This window comes from Microtus pennsylvanicus, chromosome 12 (assembly GCF_037038515.1).
Source record: "Microtus pennsylvanicus isolate mMicPen1 chromosome 12, mMicPen1.hap1, whole genome shotgun sequence".
Lineage (NCBI taxonomy): Eukaryota > Metazoa > Chordata > Mammalia > Rodentia > Cricetidae > Microtus > Microtus pennsylvanicus.
This window is the reverse complement of record NC_134590.1, coordinates 59,794,948-59,813,280: the sequence shown is the minus strand read 5'-3', so window position 1 is coordinate 59,813,280 and position 18,333 is coordinate 59,794,948. Positions and strand designations below refer to the sequence as shown.

At 48.5% G+C, this 18,333-nt stretch overlaps 1 protein-coding gene across 2 annotated transcripts in view; it reads left to right on the top strand.

Annotated features, from left to right (window-relative positions):
• The window catches only part of Crmp1 (collapsin response mediator protein 1), a 54,997-nt gene that overhangs the window by 26,226 nt on the left and 10,438 nt on the right, over positions 1-18,333 (top strand). For both annotated transcript variants that reach the window (XM_075943721.1, XM_075943722.1), the window contains 8 exons: positions 59-147; positions 4,503-4,687; positions 8,620-8,784; positions 12,378-12,439; positions 13,623-13,703; positions 15,306-15,374; positions 16,109-16,229; positions 16,975-17,131. In XM_075943721.1, coding sequence (XP_075799836.1) covers positions 59-147; positions 4,503-4,687; positions 8,620-8,784; positions 12,378-12,439; positions 13,623-13,703; positions 15,306-15,374; positions 16,109-16,229; positions 16,975-17,131 — 929 coding nt within the window. The remainder of the gene's footprint in view (positions 1-58; positions 148-4,502; positions 4,688-8,619; positions 8,785-12,377; positions 12,440-13,622; positions 13,704-15,305; positions 15,375-16,108; positions 16,230-16,974; positions 17,132-18,333) is intronic.

Genomic DNA, 18,333 nt, shown 5'->3' with positions numbered 1-18,333 from the left:
AAAAAAAAATATAGGTCTTTCTCTCACTAGCAATCTAACAAGTTGCTTTGTCTTTCAGAGTGACCGGCTCCTCATCAGAGGCGGACGCATCATCAACGATGACCAGTCCTTCTACGCCGACGTCTACCTGGAAGATGGACTCATAAAGTGGGTTGGCCAGAGCAGACCTTTTAAGAGCTCAGCCCCTCTAGGCTCCTTGGCCTTACACCCTGTGGAAGGCTGATGTTCTGCCCTGAATCAATCTCCCATGTTTCTGCATGCCAGGCATATAGGGCGGGAGGCCAACTGTGGGTGCAGCACGGACTGGCATGCATGAAGGTCCTGCACACACCCTACTTTCTGCTTCTTAGATGCTCATCACTCAGTTGTCTGATGTGGATGCGCAGCTCTTGCTATCATGGGAGTAGCATCATGCCTGCAGTATAGGGTAAGGGTGGGACCCATATCCCCCCCATAGCATCTGCCTGAAACTTTAGTTCTGTCTTCTACCTGCCAGTTTTGGGACTGGGCTGAGTGTACCAGAAAAGAGGGGGCTATTGCCTTCCACACAAGAAAAGCCTCCTGGTATTGGAGTTTCCCCTGATGTCCCTGTGGTTTCTGTCCTATTCATGACAACCAAGGATAAGATCTGCTCTAAGCTACTGTATCAAAACGTCACAGGTGACTTGAAAGACAGTTTATTTCCACTGGTTCTGGAGACTGGTGGTCGTAAACCAAGGTGCCACCAGTGATTGATTTGAGTTCCTTGGCTCTAAATGGCCACTTTATTCGTCTGTCTATCTATCTATCTATCTATCTATCTATCTATCTATCTATCTATCTATCTATCTATTTGCTATGTTCACAGTTGTTCTGTGTGACATATAAATAGCTGTCTTGGTAGAAGGATACTGATCTTTATAGACTAGGAATTCACCCTTGGGGCTTCATTTAAACCTCAATATATCCTTAGCAGCTGTGTCAGTATGGAGTGGGTGGTGGCTGGGCTTCCTCATGAACTCTGAGGGACCTATTCAGTCCACAACAACAGATGATCACATCTGTCTCTGAGGCTATGCCGGAGCATTGCTGCTCTCTGCCTTTGATATGGGGTGGCCTGGATTCCTACCCAACTCTTCCCTTGGGGTCTGGATGAGGAGAGAGGGAGGAAAGAGGAAGGTCATCATAGGGCCACCCTAGGCATATGGTACATGAGCAAATGGGTTGGGGAAGATGGGAAAGGTGAGTATTAGGTTGGAAGGTGCCCTGCCAGTAGGACCAGCCTGGGGCCATGTGTGCTTTAGGATTTGGAAGAAGATGGGAGGAGGAGGCTGGTGCCGCGCACTGTGGCCCCCGTCTGTGCTCTGTGCACTAGAACCCAGTTCGTGAACTTCGGGCAAGGGGCTGGAGGTTGAGAATACACACACAGAGACAGACCAACACACAGACCTTCAAACACTGGTACCAAAAGCCCTTTTTTTATAGCGCCATGGAGGCTTAAATACACTGCAGTCAATGGCCAACAGGTGAAAATCCCATCCTCTGATCCTCTAGGCTAGGCACAGCTTCTAGTAACTTCAGTTAGAAGGCTCTAGACAGGGAAGAGCAGCTGAAGGTCAGGACTTAATTGGTCCTAACAGGCTGGAAATGCTGGGGTCCATTAGGAGAGACCACTTATGCAAAGTACAGTAAAGAGTGGGGCTCAGTGGTGTGGGCTGGTTTACTGCCTTCCTTCTTTCCAGTTCTGGGAACTACAGAGCTAATAGGGAGGTAAGAATGGGCCCTACAATGAGTGCTTTTTGGGTACCTTGGCAAGGTGCTGAGCCACGCAGGCTGGGGTTCTGTGGCTTCTCAGGTGAGGCACAATGACCTCACTGGGTTGTGCTGCCTCTGTAGTGGGGGGGGGCGGTGGGAGTCATATTTAAATCATTGCCCTTCCATGTTGAACACATACTGGGTACTACATGAGATGATTCATATGGTATGAATAGGAAATTTAGCTCTGCAGAAGGGGCCCAGTGCTCAATAGGGCCACTTGTAGCCTTAATGAGCTACATGTCCTCCGAAACCCCCTTCAGGATCCCAAGAGTTTGGAGGGGAGTCTGTGCGCTCAGGTGGGAACTATGGAAGGGAGATGTCTCATGACAGCTGTCACAGTTAGGGTTTGGATGTCCCCTTGGCAGGCCTCCACTGCATTACTTGTGGCTATGGGGCAGCCATGTGTGATTCCAGGGTTCCTTAGGAGAACTCAGCTGTTGTGGGCCTGCTTACCTGTTTCTGCTCATTCTAACTCTGTCCATTCTCACTCGAGAGGCCTGAGGCTTTTGCATTGTACCTGGGTTGAGTGCTTACTGGGACTGGCGTTATGGTCACCATGACAATACTCTCCTCTCCACTAGTGATGTCTTTGTCCACTTTATAAAAGTCAGGGGGCATTTGGGGCATCTGGATTTGGCGTTTCAAGTAAATTTGCTGCCACCTGGATTTAGTGATGCCATCCCAGTGATGACTTTGGAAGCGGCTGAGCTCTCATCCTGCTCTGGTGGACACTGTCTCTGGTTGCCTTGACATTTCCACAGGGGCCAGGGTGCTAGTTGCTGTGGTTGCCCTTCCCAGACCTGTTGTGAGATTCCCTCCTGGGCTCCTATCTCAAGCAGGGACCAGATTGCTGGACAGCATAGCACACTTGGTCATGTTGGTCCAGCCCTCTGGGAAGCTAAGAGTCCCTCCGGAAAGTTATCATTTGCCAGAAGCCTTGCAGTAGCCCTGGAAGCTTTCCTGCCTGTTTCAAACTGTACTCCGATTTCTTGACTAAGGTGAGGGCGCTGTGCCCAGTCCATGTAATGCCATCCCACAGCCCAGCACTGCAACACACAGATTGATTTGTTCAGCTAGATTCCCAGGTCTGGGTACAGCAGGGCAGGTGCCTCTAAAAAGGCTTCTCTTGGCCATTGATACTATCTTGATCCCGTGTCATCACAGGCTTATCCCTCTGTGTGTTTCATTGTCCTAATGTTTTTGTAAAAAGGTGAATTGTCTTATTTTGTTTTTGAGATTATAATTAAATTTCTCCCTTTCCTCCCTTCAAACCCTCCCATATATCCCTCCTTGACTGCTTTCAAATTCATCGCCTCTTTTCTCATGAACTGTTATTACCTGAGGATATGTATACTTATATGCATATATATTCCCAAACATAACCTGCTTAGTCTTTACAATGCTACTTGTATGTATGTTGTCAGGGCTGGCCATTTGGTATGTGATAACCAGTTGATGTGCGTTTCCCTGGGGACACTATGTCTCCTACTCTCAGCGTTCCTTAGTTGTCTGTAGTTTTTTGTGAAGAGTTGAGTCCTCACGTACTTTTTTCTGTCCCCCTTCGGCATGTCAGTGGCTGTCATCCTTGTTCCTCTCATGTTTGGACAGTCACGTCAGGGAGACTTTACAGGTGCAGCCTCTGACATTACTAGGAGACACAGTCTCAGAAGAAAGTCTCCCATCCTTTGGCTCTTTATGATTTTTCCACCCCCTCTTCTGCAGCGTTTCCTGCTCCTCGAGTGAGGGAGTATTTTATAGATGCGACCTGGGACTGGGCTCCACAGCTCTGCATTTTGATTGGTTGTGGCTCTGTCATGGTCTCTATCTGTTGTAAAGAGACGTGTCTTAGATGAGGGTTGAGAATTACACTTGCCTGTGGGTATGAGGACAAATGTTTGGGTTGTTTTTAGGGATTATGCTGGTTTAGTAGTGACTTGAGGTTCTCCTCCAAGATCCAGGACTTCACTATCTCTGGATGGTTGGCTTGGATTTCAGTCCCAGACACGGTCTCCCTCTTTGGGGCAGTTCTTAAGTCCACTTAGAGAGCTGTTGTTTACCACTGAGGTCTGCCATTCTAATCACGGATACAGTTCATAGGTGTCACAGTTGTGTAGGGCTGTTGGCTGTCTTCCTCCTGATGTCTTATTATAGAAACTCTAGTTCTTTTGGATTAGGCTTCACCCTCGTGACCTATTTTACCTCTGTGAAGACCCTGTCCCTACTACAGTCATATTCTGAATTTATGGGGTTAAAGTTTCAACATAAGAATGTTAGGGGGACACATTTCAGTACCTACCAGTGTCTGTGAAGTCTTGTGGGACTGATAGGACCTATCATTGCCTCACTCAGTGGCTCTTTCTGTATTCTTTAGGGGGCTGTCAAAAAGACAAAGTACCCTAGGCCTGACCACTTTGTAGAGAGGCTGGTTTCTTCTCAGCTTTGTCATCTCACGTCCTGGAGTCTTCTAGATAGCTTAGCCAAGCGACCAGCCCTGTGGTGCTTCTGGATTTAGCCTAGGCTGCTGTCAAATGCTACAGCAGACTCTAAGCCCTGGGGGTGCGGTATCTGAGTTCTCCTTCTCAGACCAGTGCCCTGTGTCAGCCTGGGTGGGAAACATGGACTCAGAGGAGTTGACACTGTACAGTTGGCCGCCATGCTTGGTTTTCTTTTTAAAAACCAAAGATTTCTCTGTTATTTGCTTCTAGACAAATAGGAGAGAACCTGATTGTTCCTGGTGGGGTGAAAACCATCGAGGCCAATGGACGAATGGTCATTCCTGGGGGCATCGATGTCAACACTTACCTGCAGAAGCCCTGCCAGGGCATGACCTCAGCCGATGACTTCTTCCAGGGCACCAAAGCAGCACTGGCGGGTGGAACCACAATGATCAGTGAGTGGCACTGTCCCTGGCCTTAGAGACGTGGGCAGTGAGCTTTCCCCGCACCGTTCGTACACACTGGTGTTTGATCCACCAAGCCCTGTAATCAGAGTTCTCTGTAAACTCCTCACCACACCCCTGTCACAATCAATATAGGTCATTGCTGTGTGTGTCTCTTGTACAGCACAAAAGAGTTCAGATATATGGGCATTAAACTTTTAAAAGTTGCTTTACTCTGTATCAAGGTGAAATTGTTACCAATGTGGCATAGTCAGGTTGGGTGTTTGCAGGTTCTTAGCCTCCTATGCAAGGAATTGAAACAAAAGTTCCCATAGGTTTGCAAATGTAGCAAAGACATGTGATTCAACTCATAGCCAGAACAGGTCAGAATACACTGCAGGAGACATGAAGAAGACATGCAGGAACCCCATTATTTTTATGGGGATCTGAGGAGTTTTGTTACTAAGAGCCATAGTGAGGGTGGTTCTGTTTTGATTGATAGATTAGGTCACATAATTATTTTTCTATTGTAATATCCCTTCCCATAATGCATCTGAGTCTAATCATATACACTCTCAAGTATGCAGAGACATAAGGTGGTAAATAGGAGATTCTCCCCAAAAGTTCCCTTTGAGAACACAGTTTGCCTTACTATAAAAGCACCCCAAACCAGTTCAAGTTGGCTAGGTTTTTCTGGTGTCCTACCTGGGCATGAAGAGAGCATGATTCAATAGAACCTAAGATTGATGGTTGTTAGGGAAAGGAAAAAACCTATTCCATTGTTCAGAGAGGGGTGTGCATGAAGCTCGATACATCTGGAGTTCTGAGGGGCTAACAGGTTGCTAGGTGCATTGTTCAGAATGTGGTGTGTGTGCTTAATATGTGCAGGTGAGGGTCTCAGGTTGCCAAGTACATTATTATTTAAACAGGGGTGTGCCCAAGCCAAGTGGAGTACCAGGTTGCTAAACTCTTCCCTCTGGTTGCTTCCCTAAAAATGACTAGTGAATTATGGATTTCAATGCTCAGGATGAGATGAAAGTCTGCATTTAGAGTCTTAGAAATGAAGCAAATTAAAAAGTGTTAAGTCTTTTTCTCAGCTTTGCTGGACCACACTGGTTCAAATGTATGCTTGGTATCTTTCTGAGAGAGAGAGAGAGAAGAAAGAGGTAAAAGTCCTCCCAATGGGTGACAGTGGCCTTTATGATCCTAGAAGTGTAGCAGATTTTGATCTGGGGGTATGCTGGACAGAGGGAGTGTCATTTAAAGAATGCTTTGGATCATAGGGAGATCAAGCTAAACACAAACAACGTTCTGAACAACTGAACAACTTTCTGAAGTGTGAATTTGGCTGAAGTTACAACAGAAGGTGGAAGAGACTCACAGAGCAAAGTGATTTGCCTGTGGTTACACAGCTAGAAAGTGGTTATATTAGTTGTAGCTGTATCAGTGTTGTTACAATAATGCTATTCTAATGCTACATAATAAACAAGCTCTGGATTCTTTTGTTATACATTGTTATCACCAAGTACCTCAACTCAGTGGTCCTGTGACTCAGGATTGAGAGACTCCTGAATCACACACTCCTGGTAAATGGCATCATGGTATAAACACCATGTAAGACTGGAGGAGATCACAAGGTAGAACTCACTGTCTAGTAAAGACATCAACTCACGGAGTGAACCCAATATCAGTGCTTTCTATGGGCACAAACATAGTGTTCCAGTCATCTTCCATTAGGTCCTACCTCTTGAAAGTTTCAGCGTTGGAACCCCGGGGACCCAGCTTCAGATGCATGAGTACTTGACAGACCCACTCAAATCACATCTTTAGTGAATCTCAAACACTGTTTACTCTTCTGCATTTATATGTGTGGCCAGGAGGGAAGTGCTGTGGTGGCCACTCCAGGCTGTGGCTGGATCAGGGCACTGAGGCACTCCCCTTCTGGAATGCAGGCAGACTTATTGCATTCTACTCAAGACCCATGCCAGTAAGCCGGATGGGCCTGGGAGATCCCCAACTTCCTCTTGCAGCAGCATCCCTTTTCTTGCTCTGGCTCCCACCCACATTGGCTGAAATCAGTCACAGGGCCAGGCCTAACCTCCCTGAAGTACAGTCTGCCTCAGTGAGCCAGGGAAGCAGTAGAGTGGCCAGGAAGCCTCCCAGTTTATTGCAGGCCCCCTGGACCTGAGACTACCATTTGACCTGCTTTAATTTGGATCCTGTTGTGATGACGTTTTCTTTAAAAAGACAATATTCATTTGTTAAGCCCTTCAATTCCAAGCAGCTCATTTTTGAGCTCCCCAGCCTTACTTATCCCTGCAGAGCATACAAGAGGCCACATAAGACAACTACCAATAGAGTCACATGTCTGAACCACCAGAACCAGGAGGGTATGGCTTGCCTGATAAGACAACTCAAGTCTTTCTTTTTTCTAATGAATAGTTCATGGACCCAAGCAAGGAAATATTGAATCAATGCAAGCCTGAAACCCAGCAGGGCAAGCTCCGATTCCTGTTGTTCCATGTCTGATGTCAAAGGGCTTAGATAGCTTTTCTGCCTGCAATATGCTTCTCTTGATTGGGCTGATTCCTTGGCAGATATTCTGTGGCTCAGGCATGGCCAACATCTTGAGGTCTCTAATTCAATCCAGGCTGTAGTTTCATAGCTTCACAAGATGGCCCCTCAGAACTGCCATGTAGGCACCACACATGCCACACCTGACCTCAGTGGCTCTCCTGAACCTCAGAGGAAGGGTTCAGGACCCCTTTACTTCTGTATACTTCATAACTCAAGCCAAAGTCACATGGACAGCACTGCTAAGTTCAGCTGCCAACTTGGGGTAAACCTTGGCCCCCTTAGATGACATTTGCAACAGTTTAAAATTGTTTTTTGCTTTTTAAACCCATTAGTCCTTTCCCGAAGTTGAAAGCTTAGTAGAAAGGTCTTACACTGAGGGCATCCCTTCCTTTATTCCAGTTCAGATCAGGCTTCTCCCTAACTTCCTTATCTCTTTCAGTATCCGCCTTGGATCCAACATCAAATTTCTTGGTGCTATTTTTCCTCTTCATCCTGAGAGCTCAGGTCTTTTTTTTTCAATTAATTAATTTTTAAAATATGATTTTTTCTCATTTTACATACCTATCCCAGTTCCCACTCCCTCCTCTCCTCCCACTCCCCCCACATTCTCCCCACCCCATTCCCATCCATTCCTCAGAGAGGGTGAGGCCTCGCATGGAGAGTCAACAAAATCTGTCACGACACTTGAGACAAGACCAAGACCTCCCCTCCCCATCTAGGTTGAGCAAGATATTTCTTCAAAAACAATGGGCTCCAAAAATCCACTTCAAGCACTAGGGATAAATCCTGGTCTCACTACCAGTGTCCCCACACACTGCCCAAGTCACACAACTATCACCCACATTCAGAGGGCCTAGTTTGGTTCTGTGCAGGTTCCTTTGCTATCAGTCTAGAGTCAGTGTGAGAGCTTGTTTCTTGATTAGGAGCAGCAGGCAGAGAGCACACTGGGAAAGGCAGGGGTTTCTTGAAACCTCAAATCCTACTCCTAGTTACATTTATTCCCCAACAGGCCACACCTCTTCAACTTCCCTAAACAGTCACCAAGTGGGGAACATGTAATCAAATGCCTGAGATTTATGGATGTAGTGGTTTACCATTTAAACCACTAGAGAGGTGATGGTGGGAATATGTTGATGGTTGTGGGTTATGATTATGGCATTGGTTATGGTGATGGTGGCAGTAGTGGGGGGTGATGATGATGATGATAGGAGGGTGGTCATATGGTGATATTGATGGGAATGATGGTGGTAGTGTTGATGGATGATTGTGGCAATGATGATAATCTTGATGAGTTGGGAGTGGGGGTGATGGCCACTGTTGGAAGAGCTTGGGATCTAAGCATCCTGACACATGTCTCTCTGCCCCAGTTGACCATGTTGTTCCTGAGCCTGGGTCCAGCCTGTTGACTTCCTTTGAGAAGTGGCACGAAGCAGCAGACACCAAGTCCTGCTGTGACTATTCCCTCCACGTGGACATCACAAGCTGGTACGATGGTGTTCGGGAAGAGCTGGAGGTGCTGGTGCAGGACAAAGGTCAGTGAAAGCCTAGAATGGGCTGTAGAATCCTTTGACTGTCTTCTGTGAGCCCAACTTAGAGCCACACACTTCTGTTGAGTGATGGAATGACATGCTCCCTCTTCAGGGAGCCTGTCCTGTACTCCTTGAAGCTTTGAGGAAGCATTCCTTCCCAACAGAATAAGCCTTGTCTCCATCGCCTGACATGGGAGGCCTTTGCTGGTCTAGCCTTACTCTTTCTGAAGCTTGAGACCATGGCTGCAATCCCCTGCCACCTGCCTCACTGCTAGCCTCTGCCCAAGTCATTTTCTCCATAGGAATGTCCCTTTTCTTCCTGTCAAATGCTCGTTCTCAAGACCCAGATCAGCAGAGCCCTTTCTCCTTAGCCTGTCAGAATTGCTTTAGCCCTTAAATACCTGAAAGTTGACTCTGGCCTTGTGGGGCACAACCTTTTCATTGCTCTTCGATTCTAGAACACTGGTTGTCTGTCTGGCTCTGTGAATGACTTTCATGACCATACATCTCTGTATCCCATTCAGGCGCACACCAGGTGACCCCACCCATGGCAGACATGTTCAACCGTTCATTGCATTGCATGGAAATGGGTCAGACAGAGACAGAAGGGAAGTGAAGACTGGTAACAGGATGGAACAAGTCAGGTCATGAGTGGTCAGTTCAGAGGGAACCTTCCAGAGAGGAAGTACCTGTCCTTCAGGGGATTCAAGGGGTGCTGGGATACACCTTTAATGTTTACAATACAGTCTGTGTTTTCTCATTATGAGAGTATCATTGTTTCTAATACATTAAGACCAGAAAAGCAAACATTTTCCCCTCTATTTCTGCTTCCGATTGCAATGTGACATTAGCTAAGCATTACTGCCTTCAATTTCCTGTCTATGTCAGCAACTTTTCCCCTTAAGCGGTATACAGTCACTGTAATTTGGAATCTTTCTTTTCACTTAATGTTTTATGAGTGACATTGCCCTCCACGAGTAACTCTTTAATAGCATTGCTTATGAAATGCAAGGGCTAATTTGCGCAACTGTTTTCTTTTTAGTGGGCTTTTAGGTTTCCTGTTTGTTTTATTATACATTGCATTTCGGTGAGCATCTCCATACAAAACCTTTAGTTTGCAATTTTTATAATTTCCTTAGATGCTGAGAAATGAAATTATAATGTTTTCTATAATGTTTTCTGGGACCTTGGTTCTTATGGCCAATTGATTTCTTGAAAGATGCTCCCATCCATTCAGGCATAGCCCACATCAGAGTCCCTGGCTCCTGAATTTACACCGCCGGGTGCCACTGCATTTGTGGTGCCTTTGCTAATCTCAAGCCAGGGTGTCATTGTGGCTTTTATCACACTTTTTAAATCACTAATTATGCTCGCTTTTTGTGTGGGTTTTTCCCTGTGTGACTATCCGATTGCCCCCTTAACTCTTATCACAGATTCCCTGTGTCTGTGCGTGCCCTGCTGGAAGAACAGCACAGTTCCTCTGTGATGGCTGCTCTGACTCTTACTGCGCATGTACTCATCTTAGGGGAACCTGCCATTGTGATCTCACTGTCCCCACCTAGCTCTGTGGTCTGAGTCCGTTTCTGTGTACCTAGCAACTCGTGTGTGTCTGTGAGGAGAAGGGATATGGGGAGGGCAGGGGAGTAAACAATAGAACTGTGTGCTCCTCAGGGACAAGTGACTGCCACACTGTTAGGGAGGGGATGTCTGCTTAGATTTGGGTATTCATGACACTGTTCCCTAAGACTGGAGAAACACTTCCTTTTCTTGATTGGTGACTAATAGGAACAGCTCAAGCTTCCTGAACAGGATTTTAAATGTTCCCTAAGTTCCACAGCTTGGTCTTCTCCCTTTCTGACCCATGTACTCCCTTCCGGTCCTTCTACTCCCTAAAGCACCCTTCTGCTTAAAGCATCTCTTCTTAGTCAGTTCTGTTTTCCACTGAGCTGTGCTTCCTGGAAGAAGGCTTTCACAGATGCCACACTGCGTTTCCTGCCCATCCATTAACCCCTAGCTCAGCTCCATCATGACTTACAACACTCAGTGAGCTTGCTTTCCACTGCCCCGACCCCAGCCCAGACCATGAATTCCCTGAGGGTGGGAACTTGAAACAGTTTAGAAAGAGAAAAGTGTTATTTCTTTGCAATCTGAGAGGTTCCAGCCAAGGCCAGTTGCTCCATTGCTCTACCTGAGGCGAGGCAGAGCATCATGGGAACCATGGGGCAGAGCAGAGCCACTCACTACCTCAGGACACAGTGAGAGGAGAAAGGGTAGGGCATTGAGTGCACCCCCCTGAATGAATGGATGTCAGAGCCCCCAGGATCCAGTCATGACCCCAAGGTCCGCCCGCGGGCAGCCTGACCCCAGCACATGACCACACGGGAAACACATCACATTCACACCATGGCAGAGTCAGTGTCTGAGTTTCCAGCTCACCCAATGAACCCGGAGATTGACGGTGTCAGTGATACTGCTTCTGTGTCTGTGACTGTGTCAGAAAGGCTCATCTCTGCAAGGGATGCGGTCTCGTAATCACCATATTTGTGCTTCCCACATACATATACTAATCGTGACATTTTTACTCGAGTATGCTTGATTAGTCATTGATGTTTTTATACTAATCTTAGAGCACAATTTTCATTCCTAATTTTTCCCGTTATTTTTAGAGAAGAAATTTTTGTGACGGTTGTCTTCTACATATCAGAAGCCTCTTGTCTCTGTCACTGAATGCAAAAGAAGTCTCATCCCCTTTAATTCTTTGCTTCAGACTCTTTTTTTTCTCCTCCAAATATTTTCATATTCTAACTACAAACCAGAGTCAAACATCACAGGTCCCAGATGAGCAAGGCAAAGTGATCTCTGAGGCATGGCCTCTGTCCTCAAGCAACTTGTAGAGAGATGAGAGACAAGCTCTCTCCTGTCTGTCCCGTGCTCCCCCAGACTGCTCCTCATGATCAAGACCTGCCCTTTCTTCTCTTTTAAATCCATGCCTGCTCTGCCGCTCTGCCAAGAGCCTTCAGCGCCCTCCTTCTGCAGGATTCCTCAGCCTTCCCCATGCACCCCCAGGACCTCGCAGCTTCCAGGGCTGTCTGGCCATCACAGAATGTGCTCCATGGCACCCCCTAGCGGCCAAAGACTTACACACTAGAAATAGCGGTTGATTGCATGTCCTGTGCGCCATGCACCAGCATGTGGTCTGAACTGGGTCTGGCACTGAACTTCACCTTATGTATTCATACTACACTTAAAACAGTGCAGTCAGGAGGCACATGCTTCCTTTGCTTCAGTTTTCCTTTGCTTCAGTTGGAGAAAGACACTTTCTAAAAAGAAGGCTATGTGCACCCCTGCCCTCCCCGCCCCCCTCCCTGCACCGTTTCCAGGCCCCTCCTTCTCTATCCCCTTCCTTCTTCCTCTGCCTTCAGATCCAGCTCAGGTCTGATCTTTCCCAGAAGGTTCCAAGACTGGCTGCCACCCCCGAGCTGGGTCCCGTGGCATCTTCTCTCCTATCAGCTACTACTGTGTACCTGGTCATTGACTTACTGAAAAGACCTTCACCTCAACTCAAACATGCTTTTCTCCATCTTATCTTGTGATAGGTGTCAACTCCTTCCAAGTCTACATGGCGTATAAGGACCTGTACCAGATGTCCGACAGCCAGGTAAGTCCTGCTGTTAGCTTCTCCTTTTCACCAGTACAGGCTAGAGCTGGCTGTGATGAGCAGGGGGATGAGGGGGTGGGGAACATTTACATCCTGGGCTCAGGTCTCCCTCTCAGTACTAAGTGCAACGTGACCATTGCCCACCCTCTACTTTTGTTCCTCCCTAAAAAGAGATGAGAGTTTGGAGCTGGGGTCCTTGGTGGGGTGTCCCTCACACAGCTCTCCGGCATTCTCTGGGCAGCTGCTTGGAGCTCATTGCAGACATTCAGGAGTTGCCTTCTGGATATGCATGTACTTGCTGCAGGCTGAGCATTGGAGTTCCCTTTGGGACTCAGGGGAGGCTGGAGATCAGTGCACACTGGCTCTGCAGAGGCCAGCTGTGCCCTTCAGATGGATGCAAGGCACTGAGGAATTCAGTCTGTTTTCTCATCAGAAGGGTGTCAGTTCTCTGGCCCAAGGTACAAGGAGCTGAAGAAGACACCGCTGTGTGTTTCCAAGGGTGGGCTTTCTGCTCGCACCCACCCTCCCTCCATCATCAGATCCCCTCTTCCTCCTAGAGAAAACTGTGGACCCAGTGCTAGCTTGCCATACCTGCTGCTTGCTGGGAAGCTGGGAACATCTTTCCCAGCATCTCTGGACTTGGGACTTTTACTCTCTCCACCCTTCTAGAGGTTGTCAGAGTGCTGAGTGCTTTAATACCAGTGAAATCCAAGGGTGGTTAGGAATTGCTCTTTGGCTATTACTGCAGAATTGGGCCAATGGTGGCCTTTCCATGTCCGGTCCTCCAAAAAAGCACCTTGAAGTAGATAACAGCTTACTTAGCATCCTTGAGGCCTTTGGTGCAGACACCCAGGGTATCTAGAAGCAGGAAGTTGGTTGGGGTGCATGAAAGTGGCAGTATGTACATATGTGTGAAATTATGACTGCTGCTTCCTGCCTCTGACCCCCCACCCCACCTGCACGCATGACTCTCAGAAAAAAGACGAAGAGGATGGAGGCGTTGTACTGGGACCATGAGCCTCTGATTAAATCAGTTTGGCCCCACCCAGTCTCCTGCCTCTCGATCTGGAAGATGGTGACCCATGGGGTCTGCAGAGGCTGCAGGAGTGAGCAGAGGAACAGCCTTTTAAAGACACGGACTGCTGCACCTTGATTTCTCACCAGCCCCATTTCTCCTCTTTAGCTGTACGAAGCCTTCACCTTCCTCAAGGGCCTGGGAGCTGTGATCTTAGTCCATGCAGAAAATGGAGACTTGATAGCTCAGGTGAGTGGTCAAGGTTCTCCTTCCTATTATAAAGGGACCCCCTTATAAAGTAGACTGTAAAGAAGGGTGCATCCTCTATAAGTGAGATGGGTGAACAGGGAAGGGAGGAGCTGATCACCGGGGTTCATATCACATGTGACAATAAGAGACATTCCCTTGTGTGCAGTGCACCTATGGGCAAGACATGCACCTTCTGGAATCTGTTTTTCCTTCTGTGTTGTGAGGTTTCTGAGCAAAACTGTTATGCAAGTAGGGAGGGATGAGGGGTGCCATGTGCACGCAGCTTCTTTATATGTGAATTCTGAAGATTTTACTCATTCTCATAGGTACATAGTCAGCACTTAACCAACTGAGGCTCCTTGTATTAGTCAGGGCTCTCTGGATAGAATGATGGCATACTCACACCTACCTACCCATACACACACACACACACACACACACACACACACACACATTTACACAATATTTTATCATGTGAGTGGACTAGATGTCACGGTCCACCTAGTTCAACGATGGCTGTCTACCAAGGGAAAGCTCGAGACTCCAGTAGTTGTTCAGTCCGTGAGACTGCCTGTCTCAAATGATCCTGAGTCTATGCTGGAATCTCAGACAGACTCTCCTACCAGTGAAGGAATGGACAAAACCTTCCTTCTTCTGTGTTCTTTATATAGGCTGCCACCAGAAGGTGTGGCCCAGATTATAGGTTGGTCTTCCCCCTTTAGATGATTTAACGGAGAAAAACTCCTCATAAGTATATACCCAGCTTCTTGGATTTTAGTTAATTCCAGATTAGTCAAGTTGTCAACCAAAAATAGCCACCTTCTAGAAAGGCTTATTTTTGGTCTCCGTTCTGGAGATCACCAAGTGTGATATTGGCCTCTGTTGGGCTTCTGAAGGTGAATACCGACAGCTTCATACATGGCTGCAAACCGGAAGAGAGTTGACAGGGGAGCACGAGGGAGAGAGGCAGAGGACAGTGGTGGCTTCCCTGGTGACATCCTGCATAAGGGGTAACTAATCCCCTCCCCAGAAAGAAAGAAGTATAGTTTAGGCTCATAGTTCTGGAGATCCAAGAGTGTGGTACCAGGCTCTGAGGAGTTTCTGGTGAGGGTCCAGCAGGTGTGGGGAAAACTCAGGAAGAAAACCAGGTTTGTGCAGAAGTCTGGGTGTGTGAAACACAGGGGAGGCATTGTAAAAATCACTCTTGTCAGAACGAGTGCTATCTGAGATGAAAACACATCCCACAGGAAAGCGGCAGTATCTCTTGGTGCCTGTCAGCCTCTAACAGGCTTTCTCATCTCCTAGCACCCCCACACAGGGTCGGGGGAGAGGAAGACAAGCCACCACTGAGTTTTGAGGAGACAAGCCCTGTCTTGTGCTTCCTTTCACTGGTTTCTGGAGTTCTAGAACAACACAGGTGCTGCTGTGGCCGAGCAGAGGATGGGTGTGGACCAGTGGAGGGGAGGGTTGGTAAAGTGGTAAGAGCAGCTGCTCACCCTCAGTCCACTGACTGGCCTGTGGGAACGTCCTGGCCTCCTCTTCCTCATATCGGGTAGGGGCGGGAAGAGAGACTCTCACAGCTCATTGGTGATTGTCTCCTAGGAACAAAAACGGATCCTGGAGATGGGCATCACGGGTCCCGAGGGTCACGCCCTGAGTAGACCTGAGGAGGTAAGACTCCCAACTCTGCGATCTCTAGTTGCCAAGTGCTTGTTCCAGAACCCTTCAGCTGAAGCAGAACAGTTGCTCCCAGCCCCTCCCGCTTCTCTCTGCTCTGTCCTCTCCACTCCTCTCCACTCCACTCCCTTTCCCCTCCTCCTTCCCAGGGCTCTGGAGGATGAAAGTCAGTCAGAGGGACTACAAAGGCTTCGTCTATTCCGGGGTCCAGGAGCATCACCCCTGGGCCCTGCACACACTCTTGTGTCCTGACTCAGGGGCAGGGAACTTCACTGAGGACTTGGTATTTGGGTGACAGGTGATAGGGTCGGAAGCATTCCCTAGTGTCCTTGTCAAACCATTGCTTCTATGGGGCCATGCCTGAGGCCTTGACAGGCTGTAAATTATAAACCAAGAATAGCAGTCACAGCGCCTGCTTTGGCTTGCTGCTCCTGAGAGCATGGACGGATGCTCTAGAGGGGCTGAGATGAAGTGAATCAGGTTCAGTGAGTGAATGAGAAAGCAATGTCAGTTATGGGTGTGCCCTGATGTCAGGGGGACAGTCATTGGCCATGACCGTGTGTGCCTTTTGAACCCTCCACCAGATTCGTCTGAACTTTTCTCACTTTTCATCAGTTTTACTCTCCTCCTTTTAAGTGGAAGGTTTCACATTTGAGGACACTTAAGGCGACTGGAAGGACATGGCTGTCCCCTCCCTCCTGTGAGCTTTGTATTTCCTATGTCCCCAGCTGGAGGCTGAAGCCGTGTTCCGGGCTATTGCCATCGCAGGCCGGATCAATTGCCCTGTGTATATCACGAAGGTCATGAGTAAGAGCGCCGCGGACATCATCGCGTTGGCCAGGAAGAAAGGCAGGTGGTGCTTGTCCTCTCGAGGGGTGACGGAGGGATGCCCACGTTTACTCTAGAGCAGAGGTCTCCCAGGAGCTGGTAGTCCATGGCCTCTATGGTTATAAGGGGTGATGTGGGGTTCACAGTACAGAGCTGGCTTTAGATTTGACTGCTAGTGTGCCCGCCATCAGAGACCTCTTCAAATCCCCGACAAGCTCCGAACCTCACTTCTTCATTAGTGATGTTCATCCCTGCTTCCAGGGACCAGATGAGACCACTTGGCTCTTTGCTGGCTTTAGAGACTTTCTCTGGGCTTTACACAAGCTGATGGTTAGTCAGGAATGGCCTGGAGGTCCTCCTGCATTCTCTCTCCCTTTTCCGGGGGGGGGGGACTACCCCCTGGACTCTCCACCTGGCTTGCCCCTCTCCTGGACTCTGTCCAGTACTCACACTGGGCATGTATGTTCGGGGTTACCACACACTGAGGGAAGAGAGCCAGTTGTAGGTTGGGATGAAGGAAGGCATTGTCCCAGCGTCAATAGTACAGGGACAGCAGTAGTTGGATATAAATGCATGCTGGCCTAGGTCAGCTGTCCTTATTGGATACAGAATTGGTGTTTACAGTAAGGGGTACTACGTGGTACTACCCTTGAGGAAGATGTCAGGCTATTGGCTTCTAGTCAGTCTCCTCTGCCCGAGACCCTCCCTTTGTGTCAGCATGGACACTATTGGCTATAATCACAGCCCTTATGTTTGCCTCTTCAAGGTCCCCTCGTCTTCGGTGAGCCCATAGCTGCCAGCCTGGGGACTGATGGCACCCACTACTGGAGCAAGAACTGGGCAAAGGCAGCTGCATTTGTGACCTCCCCTCCCCTGAGTCCAGACCCCACCACTCCTGACTACTTGACCTCCTTGCTGGCCTGGTGAGAGCCCTGGGGACGGGGATTTAGGGCTGGGGTTGGGGTTAGAGTCCACAGCTGAAAACCACAGGCTGGTTAGGCACCCTACAGAAGGGAGGCTTGGGGTCTGTGCTCAGAAAACAATACTATAGAAATTCTTCCTGGACCCAAGAGTATGTTCCCCCAGTGACTGTTCCCATTAATTGGCCATCTCCTCCCACCACTTCTGTATTGCTTATGTACCCACTGTGTTCTAGACAGTTAGGTGTGGTTGGTAGCCTCCAGGGCTAGGAATGGGAGACCAGGATTCAAATCCTGCCTTTGCCACATACTGGTCCTGTCATCTTGGGCTTTTCACAGCATGTGTAATGGCTCCCTGTCCCACCCAGCTTGCTCCTTGGCCCCATGCACAGAACCTGTTCGCACAGGGCTAGTTGCGGCTCAGTGCCGATAAGAGGGAGTTCACTGAGCAGCCACCGTCACTGGGAAAGTCTAGTGTTTTTCTCATAGTGGAGCACAGCCACTGCCATCCCTTCCATCAGCCAGCATGAGAGGAGGGCTGTGTAAGACCACACAGTGAGCTGAAGATAGGCTGTCCTGGAGATGGTGGAGGGCTGGGGCTCTGTGGAGGATACAAGTAGGGGCTGAACTTGGGGGTAAGACAGGACTTCCAGATATAAGGAACCGTGTGCATGAACAAGGAGACTCTGGGATGAGCACCATGTGGAAATCTTTGTCCCCACATGATACAGACACTTTTGCTGGTGAACTCAGGGTCCGACTCAGCACCCAAGCCCATAGCTTGTAAATGTCTGACACTTTGACAAACTACAAAAGGAATCTTCATCTCCCCAGGATCTCCTGTCCCACTGCCTTGGCCAGCTCAGAGAAAAGCAGGAACATGACCATAGTCCATAGAAACTTACGATGTCTTGCCCCATTGGTCATGACCACTCTGGCTCAGTGTGCTGGGACCTCTTGTCTCCACGGAACCCTGTTTCCAAGATGCCAGCCCTAGTCACTGTCCATGGTGCTTAGCACTTTAGCTATCCTTGGGACCAAATAGAACACCCCCATGATTTCTCCTCCCAAAGTGGAGCCCAGAGGGCAGAGCATATCCTGGAGCCCACTCCTTGACTAGACTATCACCTGGCCTCTCTCCAGGCTGACTCCCTCTGCCCAGCTTAACAGTCTGGGGCTGACAATGACACCTCCAAGAAAGCACC